Source organism: Papio anubis, chromosome 10 (genome assembly GCF_008728515.1).
Source record: "Papio anubis isolate 15944 chromosome 10, Panubis1.0, whole genome shotgun sequence".
Classification (NCBI taxonomy): Eukaryota; Metazoa; Chordata; class Mammalia; order Primates; family Cercopithecidae; genus Papio; species Papio anubis.
Genome location: NC_044985.1, coordinates 19,405,577 through 19,432,414, shown reverse-complemented (window position 1 = coordinate 19,432,414; position 26,838 = coordinate 19,405,577). Strand labels below are relative to the sequence as shown.

The following is a 26,838-nucleotide window of genomic DNA, read 5'->3' as shown; positions in this document are numbered from 1 at the left end:
TGAAAAGCTTTTCATTGTTCACTTAGCAGTAATATTGTCCTCCTTTCCATGAGCATCACCCTTTTCACCAGGCACAACCGCTGAGTTTTCAATCATATTGAAAACTCACATTATGTGCTAAATTCCTGTATACTCTGGGCCCAAGCTCAACCAAATACATTTTAACCCCCAAGTTCTAAAAAGTAGATCTACAGCATCTCCTTAACTGTAACCTACTTTAGTCATACACTGTGTAATGAGTAGCTCCAAGATAATAACCCACTTAATCTGCTCAAGGAGCAGCCAAAAGCTACCTACCATCACCTACCAGGCCGTCTTTATTCTTCATACGAGCTGCACTTAATTCAGTTGAAGCAGCTATTTAAATGTAGAAACTTGCATTTAAAAAATATTTCCAGGTGATTCTGCCAGTTAAAAAATCTCTGGTGTAAGCAACTTCTCTCTCTACTGGTAATAAAGTTTTTAAAAAGTTTGTATATGCCATTACACTGTCAAGTTTATAGAGGATAGTGCTTTTTCCTACTGACAGGACATGACATTATGAAAATCCATGGCTGAATTCATCCATAAGGCAGTCACTAACAGGCTGACGTGAAAGATGAAAGAAAACTGGCCTCCTCAACTGTGTCTGAACATTTGAAAGGTCTAAGTAAGATTCTTAATTTCATGGCAATACAATAAAAATCTTTCATCAGTGAGGCCCTACATTGTATTGGGAGGTGGTGTTGAGGGGAAGGAATAGGCAGGCCATATGCTACAGTTAAAATAAAAACATACAATTTATTATATTGAAAAGTGCAGGGGGCAGGGGTGAAGGAATACACAAATGAACTTGGATGAGTTTGGTTAGATTGAATTACTTGCTTTGTAAAGTTAAAACCCATCCAATTTATTATGATAATAGAACAAGCCCTTACTGATGTCAGTGAGACAAATCTCTTAACTGTGATACAAAAAATATTTGTTACATTTAGGCTGAAAATGTTTTATTTTTAATTTTTAAAAATTATTATTATTGTTTTGAGATAGAGTCTTGCTCTGTTGCCTAGGCTGGAGTGCAGTGGCGCTATCTCGGCTCACTGCAACCTCTGCCTCCCAGGCTCAAGAGATTCTCTCCTGCCTCAGCCTCCTGAGTAGCTGGGACTATAGGCACGCACTGCAATGCCTGGCTAAATTTTATTTTTTAGTAGAGATGGGGTTTCACCATGTTATCCAGGCTGCTCTCGAACTCCTGACCTCAGGTGACCCCTGCCTTGGCCTCCCAAAGTGCTGGGATTACAGGCGTTAGCCACTGTGCCCAGCCTGAAAATGTATTTTAAAAGTGATTTTTCTATCCTAATTCTACTTTATCAAAGTTATTGCAATTAGCTTGCATTTTCTTTCACGTGGAAGGTGCAGGGAAATTGCTGGGAAGGGGAGGGAAGTTGGCGAGCGGCCTTATTAAAGAACAGCTTATGTTTAAATATTTTTGAAGGGGCCGGGCGTGGTGGCTCACACCTGTAATCTTAGCACTTTTGCAGGCAAAGGTGGGCGGACTGCTTGAACCTAGGAGTTTGAGACCATCCTGGGCAACATGTTAAAACTCCATTCTACCAAAAAAAAAAAAAAAAAAAAACCAAAACCAAAAACCCAACCCAAAATTAGTCAGGCACATGGTGGCACATGCCTGTAGTCCCAGCTACTCAGGAGGCTGAGGTTGGATAATCACTTGAGCCTGGGAGGCAGAGGCTACAGTAAGCCAAAAATCACACCACTGTACTGCAGCTTGGGTGAGAGTGAGACCTTGTCTCAAAAAATAAAAAATTTTAAGTAGGTAATTCCCCTTCCAGATAATTGCAATTATTTGTGCTTTTTATGGGAGTGATGCAAGAGGTTAGACAAGAAAATCTTAAAACAGAAATCCGAATGAACAATTTAAGAGAATTCTGGACACAGCAGGAATGCAGTATTTAATACGTTCCAGTTATACACCTGGATTGGCCTTCATCATTCCATCCAGTATCCCAAATCTACCCGTCTATTAGGATTCTCTTTAATGCTATTCTATCTAGCTTTCCTTGACAATCCAAGCCTTACACAACTCTATGACGGACAGGTACGACTACTAACACTTTATAGGGAAGAAAATCAAAGCATGAGATCAAGTAATTCACCCAGTCATTCTGTTATTAAATGGTAGGGCTGAGACTAGAGCATGGACCATCTAATCCCAGAGCCTGCACTCCTGAATGATACATGAAATTACTTGGATAAAGGGTCAATTATACTAGAGATCTCACATTTCCCAGGGACTGAAAGTTACTTCTGTTGTTGTCAAGGAGTCTCACTTTGTCTCCAAGGCTGGAGTGCAGTGGCACGATCTTGGGCTCACTGCAACCTCTGCCTCCTGGGTTCAAGCGATTCTCTTGCCTCAGACTCCCAAGTAGCTGGGATCACAGGCATGCGCCACCACACCCGGCTAAGTTTCATATTTTTAGTACAGACAGGGTTTCACCATGTTGACCAGGCTGGTTTGAATTCCTGACCTCAGGTGATCCGCCCGCCTTGGCCTCCCAAAGTGCTGGGATTACAGGCATGAGCCACCGCACCACACCTGCAAGTTACTTCTGATTCACATCAAGACATGTTAGAGCCTTGGATTTATGTTGTCAATAAACACATTTTATTAGTTCCTTGTATGGATAAGAAGCTTAAAGTCAATGACTAATTCATGCCATATACACATATTCCTGTTTTAGATTTTCTATTAGCAAACATCCTATTCAATTGTTGGGAGTTTTGAGTACATTCAGAAAATGAAACCCCACAATCACTGTTTACAACAAATGAGTACATATGAAGTTTTTCTAATAAAATGAAGCTGCTTAAAAAACAAAACATGCCTTAAAAATAAGAATGTACTCATCACTTACTAAGAATGTACTCGTTATTAAACAACAGCCAAATCAAACAAGCTACTAAAGTGGCAATGCTCGGGATTTTGAGTTTCCGCCCCATACTTGAAAATAAAGGAAATTAGACGGCCCTCAAAACTTTGAGATAAATGGATTCCACAGTGAAGTTAAGTTGCCTGTATGAGGAGAGAATTACTCCTAGCCATTCAATCTTCGATGCACCTTATCAACCTACTTAAGCAATCTGTCAGGCAGAATAGGTAACAGTAAACTACAGAAAGGTGCCACAGAGGCAAAAACTGGCTGTGCCCAAATCGACACTGCAGAGCAGAAAATGAATGTATGGTATTAGGCCTAAAACATTTTGAGCTCTTCAGTCCCACTGGCAAGATGTATTAAAGATAGATGCTCCAGGGAAACTAACAAAACAAGCAACCTTTTGATTTCAGCTTCCATATATGTCAGCTTACAGAGATTAGGTTGCTCACTGATTTCTGATATTAACGTATCAGAATGTGATTCTCAAATTAGTATCATAGCTTGGTACCCAAGGTCAGAGAATGTGCTGCTTTTCCAATGCAAAAATTCCTGTCTAAATAAGCCCATCTTAGGGCGCATGAAATTAGCACCTACTGTCCTGTCAACTCATTTAATTCAAGTGTGAGATTTGTTGATCCCTCATCTGGGTAAAGGTAGTCAGTGAATCCTACTGCCTCCCAAGACAGCCTCTGAGGCAGTAATCAGGTTAGAAATACTGAATCCACGATTCTTCCTAACAAGAGCCTCCAAATATTCTCAGCAAAGACATCCTAAATTTAAGCAGGTATGCTTTTCATTTGCATAAAATTGGAAATCGTGTAATATCTTGAGAAAGGTTTTCCTAAGATGTTATCACATTTAAAAAGTCCCCATGTCTATAGTAAATGCAAAACCCTGAAATATCTAATCAACTAACTGTACTCATGAAGTGCATAACATTCATGCAGCTATAAGCAGTGGTTTATTTCTAAGATTGCCTAAGGAATACAAGTCAGCAATTTAAGTTCTCAAATATAAAGGAAAATGTGCTTGAAACCTTTTAAGGCAAGGGTATTTGGTACTAACAAAAACATTTCATATTGGTTCTCTGAAAGAGCCCTCAAGTAGTCATTTCTAGTTCAAAGAGGATAGGCCAAAAAAGTTAGGTATTCTACGTAATATTAATACAATCTGTTGCTACAAAGTAATACAAGCAGCTACTCATGACATTCAAGAAACCATACATCATGTTAGAAATTTCTTTTAGATGACTCTGAATAAGAACTTTAACCACAACGAATCTGCACAGAGGAAGACCAAGGTGCACATTTAATTGCTTTCAAAGATAAATCTATGGCTGACAACAGGACTTTTTTGGTATTTATATACCTGCAATTAAGAAACTGTGAGGTTTTACCACTACAGACTACTACTGCCTGTTAAGTAGGCCTCTTAAGAATGTTTCAGCGAACAAATCACCCCTTTGCTTTGGTTCTGAAAATATCTATTTTGAAATAGCTAAGGCAAATATTTAGAGGGACACAGTTCAATATTGGAAAACTAGCTGTAAGAGGTAGAAGTAAAGCCTTTCTTTGCAACGTGCTTCTGTGTAAAGGTAACAAATCAGTGATCTAGGGAAAACACAACTTAAAAATGACTCACTCTTTTATAGGACGTTTAAAGATAATGCTTTTTAATATTTCAAATATTTTTTTTTAATCTCATCAAAAATGTTATCACCTTAACAGTACTTTGCACATGTGGAATTTCATACCTAAATTTGATTCTATTTTGGTTTATTTATGGCTACTTACAAGAGTCACAGTAATAATGTCCACTCATCAGAGTCTTTTTCTTTGGTAGAGCCTAGTGGGACCAGGCAGATGAACTGTTATGCAAATGAGATGGATAAAACAAATTCATGATAGTATGAATTATAAGGGTTTCTGTTTAATGGAAATAAAACTTAAAAAGGATTCCATATTTATTCCCATTGTTATTCTGGAAGCTTAATATCCGGTTCAGGGGTTAAGGAGTTTGAATAGCTCACACAATCCTGTAAAAATGACAACTGGCTGCCCTTTAATAAATAAAGTCATTGTAAAGAATTACATTTACAGAGTGAAAAGTGAATACATAGCATTTCAAATTCAATTTTGGAAGTACTAATAAGTACTGACCCATAACAATATACACTAGCTATCTTTTTAACTGTCCATCATTAGCACCAATGAAGATTCAATAAAATTACCTTTATTCCCACATCTCAAAACAATTCTGCAAATTCTTAGTGAAGTTTAACTATAGTCACAGACCTTAAATATTCACATTGTTATCTATGTCTACTGAAAATAAGTTCACTACTTTTCTGGATATTCTTTACAAAATCTTATTAAAATTCCTGGTATTATCACCCCCAATTATACAGTAGCACAACCACCTTATGTAGTTTTTACATGATAGCTCTTGTAGAGGTTTCACATCTAAATTATCAAGAAAGCCCTTCCCTCCCTCATCTTGCACTCGCTTAATTCTATACTAGTCCTTGGATTATGTACCACTGTAAAAGTATAACTGTATCAAAATTACCATGTTTATGGATACAATATTATGCCATACAGAGCAACAAAGTTACATATAATGACAAAGATCACTAAAGTTATGCAAGACAAGAACAAATGTTAGGACATGCTACCTAGGCACAGTCCCTACAAAGAGGCTCCTAAGTACCCCAAGTTCAAATAACATTGACAAAATAAAGAACAATTATCTTTAAAAATTATAAAGCTATTAGATAATTGCTAAATAAAGGTAGAGCACAAGATTAAACTCTAATATTTACAACTGCAACATACTTGAGTAAAATTACAATTGTGCACATATCAGTGGCTTTGTAACAAAAATACAGAAAAAAAAAATTGTTTTCAGTTCAACAAGAGGTTGAATCCAATCAATCTCAAATATACTCAACTCAAAGATTTACCACAGAATAAATTCAAGATTAGCTGATAAACAAGAGCCATATTACTGGTGTTTAGGACAAAATCTAAACAAGTTAAAATCCAATGTTTGATCAGAAGTCAGATGACTGTGCAAACTTTACCTCAACAGAAATACACTGAGATGTGCAAACAAATGTAAAACCTCCACTAGTGGTTTGCCTAGGAGGCTGACCTCTTCTTTCTTACAGAGCTTCCTGATAACCATAACTATAAATACAGGTACAATGCACAGTCAGTAATCTTTTCTTTTTTATTTATTGTTAGAATATAAAAGAATTGAGAGAGCATAGGTTTAATTTCATTTTTATAAGGAAGACTACATTTACCTGAAAAAGAAATATGGCATCACACACAAACACGCTTCAGGGAAGGAGTATATTTAAGAATGTGGTGTCATTCTGAATGCTAAAGGAAAAGTGATCCCTGTTTACTGCTAAAATATGTAGTGTAAAATTCTTTAAAGGAAACAACTCACTAAGTCTCTACTAGGTTAAGTTATTGTGAATTTAGTTTTCAAATCACAGTAATCCACATAACCATTATTAACAGCTCTGTTTCATAGAACTGCAACAAGCCAACAAACATTTAAATGCACTTCACATCAAGAGTATGTAAACTTTATTTTTTCCTCTTCAAGCCTTCAGAAAGTTAGGGGCTATTTCAGCAGCCAATCTGGTCAGAACCTCTGAAGGCAAAATTTCAGTGCCTCACAGTGTACGTGACCATCTGTGGCACTGCATACACATCTGGTAGTGAAGTGTCCCCTATCAGTGGCTTCCAGTAAGGCCTAGAGTTTAAGGTTAACATAAAAAAGTGCCACCTTTGTTTTAGATTAGTGATGGACTCTGACAAGATAAAATAAAGTTATTCTGTATATTGTTATACTTACAAGCAGCTCCAATCCTGAGTATTTATGGTAATATCTAAACATACAAAAATGTATGTACATTTTTCTCCACTTTCTTGTAAACAGTTGTCAGTATACTGTTTTATCCCTTTATCTTTGAAACATGCAAATCATACATACAAGTATAAATACACAAAAGAAAACAATTTACACTCATTCAAAAGCCAAGCAACAAAAAATAGCTACAGTATTCAAATCATAAATAATGAATGCTTGAGGCATCTTATATTCCTAGAAGCAGCCAGCCATTCATCCTAATGTTCTTAGCTGCAATTGTAGAAATACTGAGTTTTGCACCTTCCATGCTTTTACAGTATTTATAACACTATCATATGTGGAGATAAAGACTTGTTTACTATAATCTCTTCTTTTCAGAATGAAGAATAAAGCAGCACTTACAAATATTGAAGCAGTGGCAGCAACAGCAGGGGTTACCACTGCTAGATCAGAAGGAATTTTTCCATTCTAACAATTTTTAAATTAAAAAAGTAAAGGAAAAATTGACCTAAACAAATTATTACATGTTCATTCCTTGGGCACTTAACAGCGAGTCCAGCATGTCGAATGTGTCTTTGTAGTCCATATGCTGGCTGCTTGTACTGTACTCGTGATTGGCATCAGGACCGTTGGTCTCCACTGGCTTCTTGTCCAGTTTCACGAGGGTGCTGAGATGTCCGTAGCCCACCTGGTATGTGACAGGGGGAGGAGGGGGTAAGGGATGGTTAAAAACAGAGTTGTGAGAGGATATATACTGCTTAACAGAGGAGGAAGAACTAGATGAACTACCTGAACTTTTGGAACTTTTGCTCATTTTGGAGTGGTGGTTGTGAGATGCATCATTGACATGCAGCCTCTTCCTTGAAGAGCTGGAGCTAGAGGAAATGCCATCACTGCTCAGGCCAACAGGACTCCTCAGAACAGTGGGTGGTATTCCGTCGGCACTGTGTTTACTGCCACCGCTGCTGCTGCCACTATGCGAGTGGGAATGCTTGTGGCTGCTGGTGTGGTGGCGGCTTGAAGGATGCTCCTTGTGCTTCTCCTTATGGTCTCTGCTAATATGTGGGCTTGAATGCTTGCTCTTCCCACTGCCTTCATCAGAAGAGCTGTGTCTTTCTGAAGAGGAAACTTTTATTTTCATTTTCAGTTCTTCTTTACTGGCGCTTTTATCAGTGGGTGGTATTGGAATCCGTAATTTCAGTGATCCACTCTTTTCCTTTTTATCTGCCATGTATTTTTCAGTATTTGCAATGGGTATTTTCATTTTAATGGGAGAAGTAACAGAACTGCTGCTGGCTGCCTGTGACTGCCCTTGTTTGTGCTGCTGTTCTACCTGGGCAGCTATATAATGATCCCTTACATCAAGATCAAGAGTTTCTAGTTTACGCTTTTCTCTATATTTGTCTAAAGACATTTTCTGAGGAATTATTCCTGGAGTAGCAGAAATTGGCCCATGGTGTTTACTGCTCCCTGCTTTATGAGTATATTCTTGCTTAACAGAAGAATGATCTGAAATTTTGTCAGGTCTGTGATGTAATCCTGAATGCAGTGACATAGAAGGTCCCTGCTGGAAGTTGATGTTGTACTGGCTACCAGACAAAGATGTCTCCTGTTTCTGTGAATATATCTGTTCTGTCCTTGCTGAGTCTTGATGTTGAGGCCATTCCTGGTGTGATGACAAACCGTATGAAGTACTTGGCATTCCTGTTGCTAGCACTGACAAATTATCAGATGTATGGCTGTCTTGAACAGAAATATTTCCTGAATTTAGAGGTACTGGTGCAGGGAATGCTGATGTAGATGGTTTCTGAAAACTTGGGTTTGTAGGCACACCAGTGACACTATCTACTAAAATGGAATTCTGGACCAAAGATGAACCAAGAAGTGGTGTCTCTGATACCTGTCCATCTACTTTTGGTTTCCTAGCCGCCTGATTAGCCTATTAAAATAAAACACAGAAGAAGCAGTGATATAGAAAAATAATTTAATGCAAATTTCTTGTCTTATAAAAGTTATACATTAAAAACATTATATATTAAACATATGGAAATAAAATGACCTGGGGTTCAAGGTTTTAATGTTGCTAGTAAATAAGTGCCTTATTTAGAGGTATAAAAGAAAGCTATAAAAAACTGAAAACACCAATTTTAGAATCAGATACAAGTTAAATCCTAGCCCAGCACTTGAGAAAGTAATTTAACTTGTCTAGGCTTCAGTTTCCCCATTTGTAAAATGAAGAGGATACTTTCGTCATAATCACTGCGAAAAATTTTTTAAAAGTATAATGTACTTTAGCAAAGTCTACTGGACTCAGTAATTGAATATGTGAGTATATGTAACTTGAGACACGCTGAATTATTCAGGAATACGGCAAAGATTATTAAACCACAAAAATTCAAACTGGTTAGCTATGTAAATGTTACATAAAAGACTGAAATTCTGTTAAACCCTGTCAATTCTCTTACCCTCCAGTTTCGAATCTTCTTCAACCTATTAGGCGTTTTCTCCAATATTTGTAGAAACTCATGTGTTAGCTCTAAAAATAAAATTTAAATTTGAAACTTAGAAGGTGCCTTTAGGATTTAAACTTCTCTTAAGTGGGCAGTATTAAAAAGGAACGCTAGGAATTCATCTACTTCACTTTTACCCTCCTATTCAATCCTCAGCATATACAGAAGTACACACAACTCTCAACCGGCATTTTCAAAGCTGAATCCTTTTGTAACGATTACTTTCCCTCCTGATTTTACTTGCTTAATTAGAATCTCTGGAAAATCTAGTAACATTAAAAATAATCCCCCACCCCCCAATAAAAAAATCTTCATTAGGCAACCAACACAGTAATTTTTGTTGCAGGCAAGATCTATCAATAGATTCTTTAAAATTAGTGGACAAAAATTGGAGTAAAAAGGTTATTTGTAAAATCCCAACGTATCTTCCCCATGAAATGTACTAATTACAAAGAGAAAAAAAATAGTGACTTTAAAGTACAGAAACCACTTTAAGGATACCACTGTAACCAAGTGATCACGGTTGTCATTACCAGTTTTTGTACCCCTTGATATGATGCACCAAACAAGACCCAACCTACTTCTACGGTATTCTTGCTCAAAATACATAACTTCAACATAATAATGAGAAATCATCAGACAAACCCTAACTAAGGAACACTGTATAAAATGACCATTATTCTTCTAAGTGTCAGTGTTATGAAAGACAAGGAAAGACTGAAGAACTGTCACAGACTGGAGAAGACTTGAAGGGACATGTCAACTAAATGGAACATGGGATCCTACAACAGGAAAAAATATGGAATAGTGAATAAAATATGTGCTTTAGTTAACAGTATTGTACCAATGTTAACTTCCTAGTTTTGATAATCATATATTGTTATGTAAGATGTCAGTATCAGGAGATGCTGAAGGGTATACAGGGAACTATGCAATATTTTGAGTTTCTTTCTTTCTTTTTAAATAATAGAGACAGGGTCTCACTATGTTGACCAGGCTGGTCTCAAACTCCTGGCCTCAAGTGATCCTCCCATCTTGGCCTCCCAAAGTGCTGGGATCACAGGTGTGAACCACCATGCCCAGACTTTTTTTTTAAAAAGGAAAATCCCTCCAACTATACTCATACTTCTTAGGAATCAACACTATTAATATATTAGCAAACTATCTTGGTTGTAATTTTTTCTATCAATTTTCTTAAAATTTTGATTACAATGAAATGACCCCCTTTTCCATAGTAGTGTGGTTTTGATGAACTATAGTTTCATTCCCCCAAAATAATGTCATTAATAGTTACTGGCCACTCTCAAATATTCACCAGTCAAATACATTAGAATACCACATAATATTAATAATGCCAATTCAACTTCAGTACTGGGGGAACCTCTATTAGTAGAGACTACAGGTTCATTTTGTAATAGCAAGCTTCTTTGTAAACTATTCTAAGCCAATGTTAAGATTGACAATTCAGACAAGCTATAATTTAACCATTAATCTTTCAAGATGTAATTTCCTTGACAATGTTATGACTAGTCCCTGCTAAAGTCTCATGAGCTTTTTCATTCAGTTTGGATGAAAAAAAACCCTAATGCCCAGACCTTCACTTCCTCATTTGAAAAGAAAAAGAAAAAAAAAAAGAAAAAGACTATTTTTCTACTTTTGGGTCCAACATCACCAAAATTGTTTTGACTCAATTTCTGTAACAACTTGGTTGTAAAACATTAAATACACTTCAAGTTCTGGTCCAAAATCTGGTACACAAAAGGTAAGCTTTGTTTTTCTTGAGTATCCTACTGTATTAAATTTTATAGCAGAAGAACAAAAGAATCTGTTAAATAATCCATTAATGTAATTAATTAGCTATATGCACAAAAATCACAGTATGTGCCTAAAATAGAGGCCCTTCTCTCTCAAAGCTACTGTCTAAGCCAATGTTCTTTTCTGGAACATAGTTGTTAAGTGATTTCAGTAAGTAATAATACTAGTATCACTGCACTCTTAAGATTCAGATAAACCTTCATGTCTTTTTATTTTTTTCCAGAGAGGGTTTCCTCTGTTGCCCAGGCTGGAGTGCACTGGCGTTATCACAGCTCACTACAACCTTGACTTCCCAGGCTCAGGTGATCCTCCCACCTTAGCCTCCACAGTAGTTGGGTCTATAGGAGTGCACCACCACACCCGGTTTGTGTGTGTGTGTGTGTGTGTTTTGTATGTTTAGTAGAAACAGGGTTTTGCCATGTTGCTCAGGCTGGGCTCAAACTCCTGTGCTCAAGATATGTGAGTGACTGCACCCGGCCACATCTTCATGTCTTAAATTTTGAATTGCCTTTTTGTGACTGACACAGAAAAAAAGGGATGCAAAACATGGTGAAAGTCTTAACGTATCAGGTCTCCAAGATTCTTATTCAACTGCTCTCCAAATTAATAAACTTTACCTTTTTCAGAATGGAAACGAGGTAGCTCCTGCTGTGTCAAAAAAACCCCACATAAACCACAACCTAACCTCTGACCTAAAGTCAGGATAAAAGGCAGATTACTTTTTTGTGATCTTTTTACTTCAGCACCAGGTATATAAACTATTTTTGTTAAGATTATGCCTACTGGCCAGGCGTGGTGGTTCAAGCCTGTAATCCCAGCACTTTGAGGCCGAGGTGGGTGGATCATGAAGTCAGGAGCTCAAGACCAGCCTGGCCAACATGGTGAAACCCTGTCTCTACTAAAAATACAAAAATTAGCCAGGCGTGGTGGCACACGCCTGTAATCCCAGCTACTCAGGAGGCTGAGGCAGGTAATTGTTTGAACCCAGGAGGCGGAGCTTGTGGTGAGCCGAGATTGCGCCACTGCACTCTAGCCTGGGCGACTGAGCGAGACTCTGTCTCAAAAAAAAAAGAAAAAAAAAAAAAAAGATTTTGCCTACTTAATCTTAATCTAGTGACTATTAAACTAAAACAATGATCTAGATAACCTGATTTTCAAGCTATAGAACAGAGAAGCCCTCACTGAGTTTTAGATGTCATTTCAACTCACTGAAGATTTCCTTTCCTCTGGATAAAAAAGCCTCTAACAATTTAAGAAAAACATTATAATCATGCAGCAATAATACAGCATGAGACATATATTCTGGGATAATTTTTTCCAGGTGGAGAACAAAATAGAAAATAAAGGGATGAAACAAAGAAGCATATTTCACAAATAAGAATAGGCAAACTATGGATAATTGGCCAAACATGGCTGGTCATTTATTTTTGTCAACAAAGTTTTATTGGAACGCAGCCACACACAATCAGTTACAAACTGCCCTATGGCTGCTTTCCGGCTGCAATGGTATAGTCGTATAGTTGCAACAGAGACCTTATGGCCCACAAACTCTAAAATAGTGTTACTCTTTGCAGATCCCTATCTTAAAGAAACACTTCAAGCAGGGCATGGAGGCTCAAACCTGTAATCTCAGCCCTTTGGGAGGCTAAGACAGGTGGACTGCAAAACCCCGTCTCTACTAAAAATACAAAAATTATCTGGGCATGGTGGCATGCGCCTGTGGTCCCAGCTCCTTGGGAGGCTGAGGCACAAGAATCGCTTGAACCCAGGAGGCAGAGGGTTGCAGGGAGCCCAGATTGCACCACTGCTCTCCAGCTTGGGGGGCAGAGTATCTTGTCTCAAAAAACAAAACAAAACAAGGCCAGGCACAGTGGCTCAAGCCTGTAATCCCAGCACTTTGGGAGGACAAGGCTGGCAGATCATCTGAGGTGAGGAGTTTGAGACCAGCCTGGCCAACATGGTGAAACCCCATCTCTACTAAAAATACAAAAACTAGTTGAGTGTGGTGGCTCGTGCCTGCAGTCCCAGCGACTTGGGAGGCTGAGGCAGGAGAATTGCTTGAACTCGGGAGGCAGAGGTTGCAGTGAGCTGAGACTGCACCACTGCACTCAGTCGCCTCGGCAACGGAGTGAGACTGACTCAAAAAAAAAAAAAGTGTTATCTGTTTTCTTTCTGAAATCTACAGTACGTGGTTAAAATGCCCTAATCCCAAGAATCTCCCATTTCTGGCCAGCTTCTTTTACTTCTCAACCAGAGGAATTTCTCATCAAAACATCCCCAAAATTCCATGCTCCTAATTAACAGAACACATATGCACAATTTCTCCTTGTGTATTCATATTTAACAATGTAAGGCAACAATGGTAATACAGAGCAAGAAACACAATCCCCTGAAAATCCCTTTAGTTTACTGCTTCACGGTTAACACTCAACTTTCAGTATACACATTTAAAACTCAACAGAATTAGTATACTTTAAATCACTATTCTTATCTTGTCAGCTTATGGAATTCTAAACCTTATCTATTTATTTTTCAAGTCCTGAAAAAGCTTTAGATATCTAGTGGTAGTTAATATATACCCAGGCTAGAGTAGAACAGTGCCTTCAAGGCTTACTGCAGCCTTGACTTCCCGTGCTCAAGCGATCACCCCGCCTCAGCCTCCCAAGTAGCTGAGACTACAGGCGTGCACCACCATATCCAGTCAATTTTTAACATTTTTTTGTAGAGACAGGGTCTATGTTGCCCAGCCTGGTCTTGAACCTCTGGGCTCAAGTGATCCTCCTGCCTCAGCCTCCCACAGTGCTGGGATTACAGATATGAGCACAGCTTCCAGATTCAATTCTTTTTTTCTTTAAGCTGATGAATTCTTGTTTTCATTCTGTTCATTTGATAGCGCACTGACACTTTCTATTGTCAATTCAGACAACTGCCAACTTAGATAAATCCAAATTGTTAAAAATGTGTTTTCTCTACTTACCATCTAATAATTCTAGAGTAACTGTAGGATCCACATATTCCCACCAATGCTTTCCATCAGTTGATACAGGGATCTCCCAATTGGACCATTTGCAAGCCAAATGAATGCATACACATGCTATCACTGTTGGTTTGTACTGAAGACAGAAGGTTGTAAGATGCAGACTGTTGCAGAGCAGGTTTGAAAATGGAGAGCCATAAAAATTCAAGTATGTAAAACAAAGAAAAACATTTACCAGTAAGATTAGAGCAAAATTTAAACTCTATCTTTAAGTCTAGAGTATAAAACCTTATTAAATTAAAAGCTAAGTTATAAAATTCTAGTACTAAAAAATCTACATATAATGAACATTTCCCCTCACTCCCAACAGTATATTACTACTACTAATATATTAATATTTAAAATTTTGTTTTTACATCTAAAATTGAAGTATTTTATAAAAGGAGAAGAGGATAGTATATTTGCAATAATCACTATATAGATAACACTGTAAATTTTTTGTGGTATTTTTCTTTTGTAATGTCATGGTAAATATGTAAATGTAAAAATAAAGACTATTTGTAAAACTGACAAAGTAATTTCAATGTCACAATAATCAGGGATTATCCCATCTGATGTGGCTTGATAAGTATTTGCTTTCTTTAGTGAAGCAGAGAGAATTAAACACATATATGTAAACCTATGCCTTGTTTTTCGGCAAAGCCACAAAGGAAACTTACCTTTTGCCAAACAGCTTCAAGGCTCAATGTTATTAAATACTGCAAAAATACTACCTTTCTCCTTCCACTATATGCCAAATATGGGGCATGTTAATATGTGTCACAGCTGGTCTTTTCTAATCAAAGTTTCAAATTTAAGTCTTTTTATGTTGTTGTTCAGAATTACTGGGGATAGAGGTTAAATTCCAACAACAGATATTTGAGAAAATATAGCAGTATTTGCCAATCCGAAACTGTAAATAAAACTTATCAGTGTCACAAGAAATTAGGGACCCTACAAAGCTGGCGTGGTCCCTTCTCCCCAATGATCCACTCAAAAAACCAAATTTAAATCATTAATAAAATAAATATAGAACAGAATTATATATTAAAGGTTCCTTAAAACTATTCTTCCAGTTCAGTTTCAATGATGGAAATGTTATCTGATCAGCCATAAACGCATACCATTTTTTACTCTACATAAACTGAAAAGGAAGGTTTTTTTGTTTAAAAAAAAAAAAAAAAGAAAAATTGTGTTTATGCAAATCCAGGCATGGATAGGACTTGACTACTTTTAACTTGCTACTAGTGGGTATTATCTGGAAAAAAATTTCAAATTACATAAATTTTATTTATTAAAAAAACTTTAATTAGAGTATTTTAAAGTTAAGACTGGATCAACGTGAAATTTTAAAAATTGTCATTTAACTATAATTGTAAACTGGAAATAGCTTTATACTTACCAAGTTGCTCGAATTTCTACGTTAAGTTTAGCTCTTTGTAATCTTTAGCTGCTATTCAGGCTACCAATTTTAGACTTATGCACTCACAAATCGAGAATATGTCATCAGAAAGCACCACTACACTTCACATTGTGCATTTAACCCCTCTGTGCCCAAAGTCCCTTGTACAATACACCGCAAAGCAAACAGGAAGGTACCACCACAGTAGATGGTCCAGTCTCCTGTTGCAACAAGGGTAAGAGACACATTGAGGGGGCCCTGCATTAAAGGAAGCTATAGTGTGCTACAACAGTGCAACAAAGAGGGTCAGGATAACAACCTGTTGGTAGCCATGAAATAGGATGTCTGTGCCAAATCCTTGCTTGCTGTAAGAAAAGAAAAAAAAAAACGAAGACAATACTATCAGCTTTAACGTGCTACCATCAAAAAGTTCTCAACACAACAAAAACTTCAAAGATTTGTACACAAAAAGTAAATTTTACTTACTACTTACAAATATCACAAGAGCGCCATCATTTTCTATACTACTGAAAATCTTCAACAACATTCACTCAAATGTTTCTTGCTATCCCCCAAAGATCTGAGAAACAAGCCGATTTGCTTTTAGCTAGCCAGTTACAAGGGCTAAACTTGTTACTAAGTTAAGCATCTAGTCAGCTAAAAGTTGCAATAAAGCATTCTCCTGGATTTAAAAAAAAAAGAAGAAGAAGAAGAAAAGATTTTGAAGTCTAATACAAAATACAAAGAGTTGCCTGCCAGACTTAATCCTCAGTCATATTTAAGTTGGCTTAAATACTTCCATCAAAACAAAACAAAACAAAACAAACCCCCACCCCACAAAACACAGAGCACGAACTGCTCAGTTTTTCATCATGCTATTAAGCATCAACAGAGAATAAACCTACAAACAGCATACGGGTATAGATACAGGAGGCTCCACTGTAATTTATTTCAAATTACAGAATGTAATTAAAGACAAACTTAGGAAAGATACAGGTATTCTAGGGAGGATCAGAATGCTTCAACACTGGTCCCCAACAGAAAGGCAATTTTTAATCAGCTTAAGACACTGAAGTTTCCCCTCCCCTTATTCTGCCTCTTAGTCTTCCCAACAGGGATGCCCTTGTTATCATTTCCCTTTTTCCCAATTACATCCACAATCACTGACACACCTTTCCCCTCTGCTCACCTAGGATCAGTTTATCTCAACTCCACCCCTCTAACAGTCCTCAAATTTCTTCCCCCCTCCCCTATTTTTTATTCATGGCACCTGTAATCCCTGCTGCCCCATGTGGATCATCAACATAAAGGTTTTACAAAAGGGACTGGGGTTTAGCAGAGTTGTGCTAAGGAAGAGTGTCAAAGCATCAGATGTCTTGGAGGCAGTGTGACTTTCCTGGTGGGGAGGGAAGGAGAAATCACAGAAGTGAAGGTCCCTGTAAAATGACATTAGCCAATTCTGCAGCAAAGTAGCATAATATCAACTTTCTCATCTCCAGAGGGGGGAAAAAGACTTCACAGAAATTAAATTTATTTTCCCCACCCCCCCAAATAAAAATACGTAGAGAAGGAAAAAATAATAATTAAAAAATGCCATTAGCAATTTTCACCTAGGGATGTATCTAAATTCAGTGATCTAGAAACAGTCACTGTGCAACAGAGAAGAATAGAGGGGAAATGCTGTTAGCTGAAAGTTGTAAAAGAGTAAAGGAAAAAAAAAAGACACTAAAACATGAAAGAATACTTTTAAAATGGAGTGATATATATTCTATCGTAAGTTACCTGAAATGTTAGTCAGACAAAATGACATTAAACATATACATGGTTTGTACTCAAAGAATCAGTCACATTTTAACATTAACAACAAAAAATAATCTGGTCTAAATATTGTTTTGGATATATCAAATTTGTAGTTTTTGTAAATGTTTTAAAAGTTACTATTTCATTTTTCAAGTAAACTGACTTCATGTCTCTCTAGAATTTTTAGTTGTAGGAGAACATGTACAAAAAATATTAATCTCTGATAAACAATTTAAAGTTGACTCAAATTTCACAACAGTAACCTGAAAATCCAATTTCCTAAGTTAATATTCATAAGTAATATTTTTAAACATATACTCCCTTCGACTAATGTTTCTTCAATAGGCTCTCAATTTAAAGCAAATTATATGGCTACAATGCTTATAAAGTTTAGCTTACCCTTTTTCAAGTTTTTTAAAAAAACTAACCCTTTTTTCTTAATTCAACATCTACAACTAGTTATGTATACAATTCTATGCTATACTGTAATATTGACATGAAAATGTGCTATAAAACACACTGATATAACCACGAAGAACAGGAACCACAGTTAAAATATGCTCTAGCTTACAAATGATAATGTATGCTACTACAAAAAATACAAATTGAATTTTCAGACGTCCACTTCCTAATGATACTATCAGACAATTTTTAAAAAATTGTAGCCACTAACATAATAAATCATTAGATACAAAATGAATTCAATTTAAAATGAATAAAATGTGAGAATACTTAGATAAATACTAAAAACACAAGACTTTCAAAAGTCTTACTCATTTTGTTTAGGATAAATCTAAAAAAGCTTGGTAGTAAATGAATGAAACTGCAAAATTCTATTTTCAAAAAGGAAGTAACAGAAAATGGCACACTACAGGTCCCAAGTGGCTGCTATGAATACATTAACACTTGAAATGGAAACAGGAAAGTAGAAGTAAGAAGCAGAACAACATGCAACTGTGTAAAAAATGTTTCTAGGGACACAACAGATATATAGGATTTATTCAGGAGTAGAAAAATGCTGTATCAGATACTACTAGATACTTTACAAGCAGCAAAGCAATACTTTTAGAAAGTACTCCTGTTTATAAACAAGAGGCTTAACAGGCACATCACAAACTATATTTTTTATGCCCTATTTCTCCATTACACATAAAAAGGAAATCACTTTTAGTAATGTCAAAGACCCTCGAAAAATACATTGAATCAATTTTAGTTTGCCCAAACGAATATGGGCAAAACACTTCCCCCCAAAAAATAACTTTTTGAGATAGGGTCTCACTCTTGTTGCCCAAGGTGGAGTGCAGGGGCATGATCTGGGCTCACTGCAACCTCAGACTCCTGGGCTCAAGTCATCCTCCCACCTCAGCCTACTGAATAGTTGAGACTACAGGCGTGTGCCACCAAACCAGCTAATTTTTGTGTTTTTTGTAGAGATGCGGTTTCATCATGTTGCCCAGGCTGGTCTCGAACTCCTGAGCTCAAGCAATCGGCCTGCCTCAGCCTCCCAAAGGGCTGGGATTACAGGTGGGAGCCACCATACTGACAAATCTTTTAACAAAGGCAATTTTTATCTGAAAGGCCTGAGATTGGCCTCAAAATTCTTCAACTGTTATCACTTTTCAAAAGTCAAAGTTTGACACAAACCTAAAATTAATATTGTCTTCTGGACCTATGCACTATTGGCCCACACCTGACTGAGAGAGCTCAATGGGGGATGGATAGAGTACTAATACTTGGAAGCCCTCCAAAGTTTTAGTGAAATGAGATTCTTACCTATGTTTAAAGGAAGCTAACATACCAGGTAGAATCACAAGTAGAAGTAGATGAATAGGCAGATGTAGAGCACTAAAAAGTAATGCTTAAAAAATGACATTTCCCCCTACTTTTAATGCAACCTAACAAAAGGATAGAAGAACAAAATAGCACCCAAATCAATTATAGATAATAAAAAGCATTAATACTTATCTTAAAAGTTTTAAGGATCACCTACCTCTTACTAACTGGGTACATTTCACCACATCTGTGTGTGGGTGTTCAATGGTGATCTCAAAACCTGAAATGATAAGCACTTTTTTTTCCAATCACTTACCACTACAATACTTGCCTGAGAAATGCCATAAACATATAATATATTCTTCATTATTAGGAAAAATCCAAAATTAAAGTTTCTCATCACTGACATTCTCATTACTTTTCCAATGACAAGATATAATTTTTCAAATACAATGTCTCAATTATGAAAATAAAGTTAAAAGACCAAGGGTAAATTTGTTTGAAATTCTGAATTATAAATGATTTGGGATTATCTTAAAGTTAAAAACAAATTAAACTCCTGGAAAATACAATTGTTAAGCTGGTCCCACAATTTAAGGACGAAATTCAACTACGTAATATCTTTCTTAATATTCCAAGCTTTCTTTCAGAAGACATGAAAAGCACATTTTTCATAAACATTAACTGTTGGGCCACAGTGGCAGAAATGAGCTTTTAAATGATATGGCACTCTAGATCAAAGGGTTTCAAAGGGTTTCATCTTATAACTATACTTCATTAATAATTAAAATCATATGACAAACAAACCCTAGAGGTCTCATGACTGCTTAAACTACTGTTTCTAATACGAAAGAGGAAATGTTTAAAAGCTTTCAACGTGCAATCAACCCTTAGGTGTGGCAGGATTTCTGTTTTTATTAAAAGTGAAGATCACATTTGGTTGTCTTCAGAAGCAGTAAGTAAATAAAATCCTAACAAATGGGTAACCTAGATTTATAAAGTTGTTGTGTGGTCTATATATAGTTTAATTTTGCAATTAAATATGCAAAATACTTTAAATAAAGCCACAGAGGCATATCTTCTAAATTCTAATGTTCCCCTTAAAATACCTTCTCATTCTCTGTGCCTAAGAATATGTCATAAACAATATGGATATTACATTATGATTTTATATAATAACTGCATTATATAATGATTTAAAATTTTTCATTTTCAATTTTTTACCTAAATGAAATTTATATAATTTTGTACAGTAAAACAATAACATGGTAAATCATTGGATTTGCAAGAAATAAAACCCTCACTTTTTTGGCATCTTTTCATTTTATAGAAACTTCAAAGAATTTACAGTTGACCTTTGAAAAACGCAGGGCCTAGGGGTGCCAATCCTCACACAGTTGAAAATCCACGTACTCTCCTAAGACTTAACTATCGTTGACCAGAACCTGCTTACCGTTGAAGCCTTACTGGTAACATAAACAGTTAATGAACACATATTTTGCATACGTATCATATACTGTATTTTTGCAACATAGTAAGCTAAAGAAACTATTAAGAAAATCATAAGGAAGAAAAAATGTATTTACTAGTATTAAGTGAAAGTGGATCATCATAAAGGTCTTCATAGTAGGCCAAGGAAGAAGAGGGGTTGGTCTCACTGTCTCAGGTTGGAAGACACAAAAGGGGAGGCAAGAGAGGCAGGCAACACGTGGTGTAACTTTACAGAAATATACCATAATTTCTGTCTTTTGCTGGCATTAAATTCTCTGGCTTTAGATCCTTCACCTTCCCTTTGCTTTAAGCTTCTCTCCAATCAAATTAGAGTCCATAGGTATACCCTTCTTATAGCAATCCTGCATTCACATAAAAGCTGCATTTTCAATATGAGATAAAGTGCAAGGTTTTTGTGCCTGCTTGTATAGCTGCAGTGATGGCTTCAAAAATGTCTTTTTCTTCTTTCACACTGAACCTTACACTGGATTCATTTATTTTGAAATGGTGGGCAACTGTAGCTACAGACCTCAATCTACAATACATATCAAACAATTCAACTTTTTTTTGGTAACATCACAACTTTTATCTGCTTCTTGGGAGCACTTCTGGCATCACTTGAGGCACTCTGTATGGGTCCCATGGTATTAATCAAAGTTTCCAGTATTGCACTAAATTCGGTAAAAATATGCCAGAACTTCTTTTACTGCAATATGTAACTTACTGGAGAGACAAACTGTTCAGAGATAACAAGTGTCACACAGCATTTTAAGTGGATACTCATAACACGTGAGCTCATTGCAATAGCAACAGGAGGTGGCTACAAAATTATCACAGTAGTACAGTTATGTATGTATTAAAGTTAATTTTATATACCTTTACATTTGTTTGTTTACATTTTCTCTTAACTGCAAATACAGCCATGTATGCTCTGTGCTTGTGTGCCTAAGTTTTTAAAATTTTTATCTTTTAAAAATAGATTTATGTATATTTTATGGCAGTAAATATTAATAGACTAATATCTATATATATTTTATGCATTCATGACATATCCAACTTTTTCTTAATTTTTTCAATATTTCTAGGCTACGGTTCACCTACAAGCTTTTCAAATTGTTGCAAATTTCCAATTTTCCAGTATTGTTTATTGAAAAAAATCCATGTGGACCAATGGAGTTCAAACCTGTGCTGTTTGAGGGTCAACCGTATATGTATTTCACACAAGCTAGTTTTATAATGAAGAGTCTGTCACAATGGGAAGTTGTGACTGATTTATCACACTTCTATGCAACATCTGGGAATGGAACAATAAATTTAAAAAATGACAAATTCACGATATGACTCAGATACTATTCCACGGCCACAGAATGGAGGTATGACAGGTAAAGGAACTTTTGCCCAAGTTTACAAAGCAAATCAGAGGCCTACAGATTTTAACTCAGATCTCCCCAAAGCCCATGTTCTTCCTACCACATCCTAGTGGGTTCTTCCAGAAGTAATGTATGACTTTAGATAAGCCATCACTTTCTTAGGCCTCAATTTCAGTAAATTGAGTAAGGTGAATGATGAGAGTAAATGAACTTGCATACAAAGATACACTTTTAAAAAAGGACGACCAACATTTAAATAATTACTATGTCACATTAAAAATCCTGATAGGCTGGGCGCGGTGGCACATGCCTATAATCCCAGCACTTTGGGAGGGCAAGGTGGGCGGATTGCCTGAGCTCCAGAGTTCGTGACCAGCCTGGGCAACATGGTGAAACCCCGTCTCTACTAAATTACAGAAAAATAACTGGCGTGGCAGTATGTGCCTGTAGTCCCAGCTACTCGGGAGACTGAGGCAGGAGAACTGCTTGAACCCAGGAGGCAGAGGTTGCAGTGAGCCGAGATTGCACCACTGCACTCCAGCCTGGGCGACAGAGCGAGACTCCATCTTAAAAAAATAAATAAATAAATAAAAATAAAAAGGCGATATACTCATAAAATACTGACTGGAAGCTCAAGGAGAACAAGGATTGCTGTGTAGGTTTGTATACATCACAATCATATGAAACAGCCCTAAAGGACCATTTTACTCTCCAGTGCAAATCCAGAGTGAAGCATAGTACTTCGTACTTCAACTACCTGAAAACCTAAGAAATCATACTGTAGGGTATGTTTACCATTCAATTTAATTATGCCAAATGAAATTAAATTCTAGAAAAGTAATTTCCTTATAACCAGGCAACGTTATTCTGGTCTAAAACCTGTTTTAAAGTAACTTTCTTCAATAATACAATTATTTCAGAAATCTTTTCACTTATTTAGAATGCTTTAGGGAAGTACACACAAAAAGCCATTATCTGATGTAAGTACGTACCTAGAGTTTGTAGCATTATGGTTTCAAGTATAACCAGTTCTTGAGTCTGTTGAAGGTAAGCCTGTCAGATAAAAATATTATCAAATTGATTAAAATAAAAGTAACATTACTAGACTACATGACTGTTACATCTTGTGAGAATTACAGGTTGATTACAAAAGAACCACAGTAGTTTGAAAATATGGAGAAAATAAATTGAGGGTGACAGAGAAAACCTGTATTCTGTGGCAAGCCTAAACTGAATTACTTTCTGTAACAGGAAACAAACAGCAAAAAACAAGAAACTAAACAATATGAAAGGGGGCAATTTAATTGAAAAAAGGAGATGTGCACAGTCTGTAAAGTGAAACAACCTAGGCATTGGTGCTTCAAGAGATATTAAAGACAGGAAGTCCAAGTCAATTAAAAACATCAAACTCAAACCTGCCTTTAACTCAAACCTGTCTTACAAACTCACTCTAGGACATTTCATGTGGTAATTCCTCAAAAGTCACAGTAAGTCAGTGAGTTAATTTTAGAATTAACTTCCCTGCCACCTTAGAAATTATCAAACATACCAAAATAATGTATTTCATACCTATGGGGACATAAATACCAGAGCACCTCCTTACTCAATTTCAAGAAATTTTATCTACTACAATTACTCTGGAAATAAAGGATATGAAAAATTTACTGCTGTCCTATTCTGAAATCATGACAATTGAACAAAGTGATAAGGAAATACTATATTACCGATATGAATATACCTATATTCATTTTTGTAAGGACATATTGCTAAAGCCAGAGAGTAAAAGTATCTTTCATTTTATTTATGCTCTATTTTGAAAGGTCATTGGGCTGACTTTTAGAACACAATTTCTATTATTTAAACAGTACCCCAAGAAATAGTTCTGAATTTGTACAGTTAATAGAAACTGTAGGAATTATCATTAAACAATGACAAACTATTATTTAATGGCTACATTAATAGTTTACTCCCTTAAAGCCAACATCTATGACAAAACTTGCCATTAATAAAATCAGATATAGTTCCACTGAAGCTTAAATTAATCTGGACTTTGAATTAACATAATCTGTTAGTCATCCAATAGGTAAAGGTTCCTGATTAAGTAACTCGGGATGCTAGAAAAAAAATTTTTTTTTTGAGACGTTTTTTTGCTCTTGTTGCCTAGGCTAGAGTGCAATGGTGTGATCTCGGTTCACTGCAACCTCTGCCTCCCGGGTTTAAGCGATTCTCCTGCCTCAGCCTCCCAAGTAGCCGGGATTACAGGCATGCGCCACCACGCCTCGCTAATTGTAGAGACAGGGTTTCTCCATATTGGTCAGGCTGGTCTCAAACTCCCGACCTCAGGTGATCTGCCTGCCTCGGCCTCCCAAAGTGCTGGGATTACAGGCATGAGCCATTGCGCCTGGCCGAAAATTTTTAAAGGGCCACAATTCTAACTTCCATCTTAAGATGTCAGAAAAATTTAAAATAGTTCTTTCAAATAAGGTCTATTACAATGTTGATGATAAAGTTGTCTGGAAAGTAACATTACTCTAGGAAAATTAAAATACTAAAAAAACGCTGCTCATGAAAGCATAGCAAAATGCAGCTTTATGTATCAGAGATAAGTAGCAGTACATGCATTTAAAAAGGAACAATACTTTAAAAAGACTACTCATTTAGGGGTAAATTCAGAAGATTTTCTGTTCCTTCATCTGTTGACAAATTAAGGGGTTATTTATAATCTGGTCTCAAATACAGCTTCCAGGGGAGGTGACAGGGCTTACCCTCTACATGTATCATAACTCTGAACAACAAAATGTGAAACAAAAGTATCTTTGAATCAACAAAGCATCTGGAATCAAAGCCTTCTATAATTCAGAATGACATCCAAATTCATGAACATACGTGAAATGTTTTTCTGCCAGACTGCTTCCTGGCATTGCATTCCTAAGAGGTAATAAAATAAGCAGCATTTGGAAGGCAACACTAATTGAACTGTATTTTTGTTAGGCCTACATTATGAAAAAGTTTCAAATTTACAAAGAAAAATAAAAAATCCAGTATTTACATACATCACATTTAGTATCCAGCAGTGGCTCTAGAGGATGAAGACAAGCATGTGCTACTTTGATAACATGTTCAAGTTTTCGAGCCTGTTCTTCCACTTTTGCAGCCAAAAATAATGCAGTAGACGATATTATCTGCAGAAAGAGAAAACTCTGGTGATTTAAAAACAAATACATTTCAAAAAACTCTGTTTTCTTTTTTTTTTTTTTGAGGTGGAGGTTTGCTCTTGTTGCCCAGGCTGGAGTGCAGAGGTATGATCTCGGCTCACTGAAAGCTCTGCCTCCTGGGTTCAAGCAATTCTCCTGCCTCAGCCTCCGGAGTAGCTGGGATTACAGGCGTGCACCACCACACAGGCTAATTTTTGTATTTTTAGTATTTTTGTATTCACCATGTTGGCCAGGCTGGTCTCGAACTCTTGAGCTCAGGTGATCCACCTGCCTCAGCCTCCCAAAGTGCTGGGATTACAGGTGTGAGTCACCGCACCTAGCCCAAACCCTCTATTTTCTAACGGGGGAAGCGTGCAAGGAGGGAATGCAGTATTAATAGTATGAACTGTGAGCTGGGTATGACAAGATTGATGTAATAGTTTTAATAAAGTTATTCATTAAATAGAACTAATCTATAAAATCCGTTTTATTCGTTTTGCACATAGAACAAAGGGGAAAAGGGAAAAGACATACTAAATAAGTTGACTGAACATACTAAAAATGCGAAAGAGAAAGTTTAAATAATATTAATTTGCACATTGTGGAGGCAAAGAAAATAACTCAAGCAAAAAGATGATGCTATACATGAAAAAAAAAAAAAGATGAAAAGCAGATCAAGTATACCCACTATTCTTTCTAGGCACAAAGTCACCATTTTCTAGTACTCTTTTAAATCAAGCAATGATTCATTCTGTGGCTTTAACTGCCTGCCTTTATTAGCTTCACTATCTTGTTGAAGGAACAGAAAAAGCACCGAGAGGGCAAAATAAGGAGGATTCTGAACATAAAACTGTTACTTAATTATCTCTATTACTACTTAACTATAGCAATAATGAAAGCAGCTACACCACCAGGGTATAAGCATGTAATATAAACCAATAGTAGAAACTTTGCCAATCAGAGATCCAGAAATTAGCTTTTTTTTTTTTTTTTTTTTTTAGCTTAGTAAATTAGGTCTTTGGGACAGAAGTATAAGAACACAAACACTACAAAGATATTGACTAAGAGAAACATCAAGTCTGAATATGTACCCCAAAAGCTAATAATAAACCAAGTTAACTGTGGACTTCTTAGAAAATAGGCATAAAATAAACTCAAATAATATTTTAAGATTACATTCAAGAAATTTCCCATGAGAAGACAATTTCTAAATGTCAAGATTTGAGTACCCATTTTTCAAGAGATGAACATCTGAGCCTCACTGTGTCTTGGGGGGGGCCAACAATTACTGTACAGAAACAATGCTAAACTGGAGGTGAAGAAAATTTCTGATAGAGGGACAGTGGATCCTTCCGGTATGAGGTCTTTTTAAATGTAATATGAAACTTAATCACTGGATTTAGGATCTGAAAAGGATCTTTCTAGTTCAACTGCATTTGCAGATGTGTAAATGAAGTAAAAATGACTTCAAGAAGTTTTCCTTCTGCTATATCTTTAAAACAGATGTAAAAAAGAGTTTGGCTCCCAAAAACCAGAAATAATGTTACCTTAAAACGAATGAATAATTTTAATTTGAACTTTCAACTTATTTCTTCCTTTTAAAATGACAACAAGGACAGGCTTAGAAAAACTGAGAATGCTCAAAAGAG

General features: G+C 36.4%; 1 protein-coding gene across 7 annotated transcripts in view; it reads right to left on the bottom strand.

Moving 5' to 3' along the window:
• Nucleotides 1-4,581: 4,581 nt before the first annotated feature.
• The window catches only part of CCNT2 (cyclin T2), a 38,667-nt gene continuing 16,410 nt past the window's right edge, over nucleotides 4,582-26,838 (bottom strand). Inside the window, exons 3-10 of one of the 7 annotated variants that reach the window (XM_009185001.4) lie at nucleotides 25,049-25,177; nucleotides 22,988-23,048; nucleotides 19,352-19,414; nucleotides 16,048-16,141; nucleotides 15,881-15,926; nucleotides 14,121-14,284; nucleotides 9,284-9,354; nucleotides 4,582-8,757 (exon numbers count right to left, since the gene is read on the bottom strand). In XM_009185001.4, the coding sequence (XP_009183265.1) occupies nucleotides 7,339-8,757; nucleotides 9,284-9,354; nucleotides 14,121-14,284; nucleotides 15,881-15,926; nucleotides 16,048-16,108 (1,761 nt within the window). In that variant the 5' untranslated portion in view covers nucleotides 16,109-16,141; nucleotides 19,352-19,414; nucleotides 22,988-23,048; nucleotides 25,049-25,177 and the 3' untranslated portion in view covers nucleotides 4,582-7,338. Of the gene's footprint in view, nucleotides 8,758-9,283; nucleotides 9,355-14,120; nucleotides 14,285-15,561; nucleotides 15,927-16,047; nucleotides 16,244-19,351; nucleotides 19,415-20,720; nucleotides 22,383-22,987; nucleotides 23,049-25,048; nucleotides 25,178-26,838 lie in introns of those variants that run through there. The other 6 variants (XM_017947889.3, XM_009185000.3, XM_003909183.4 and 3 more) reach the window with 6 other exon arrangements.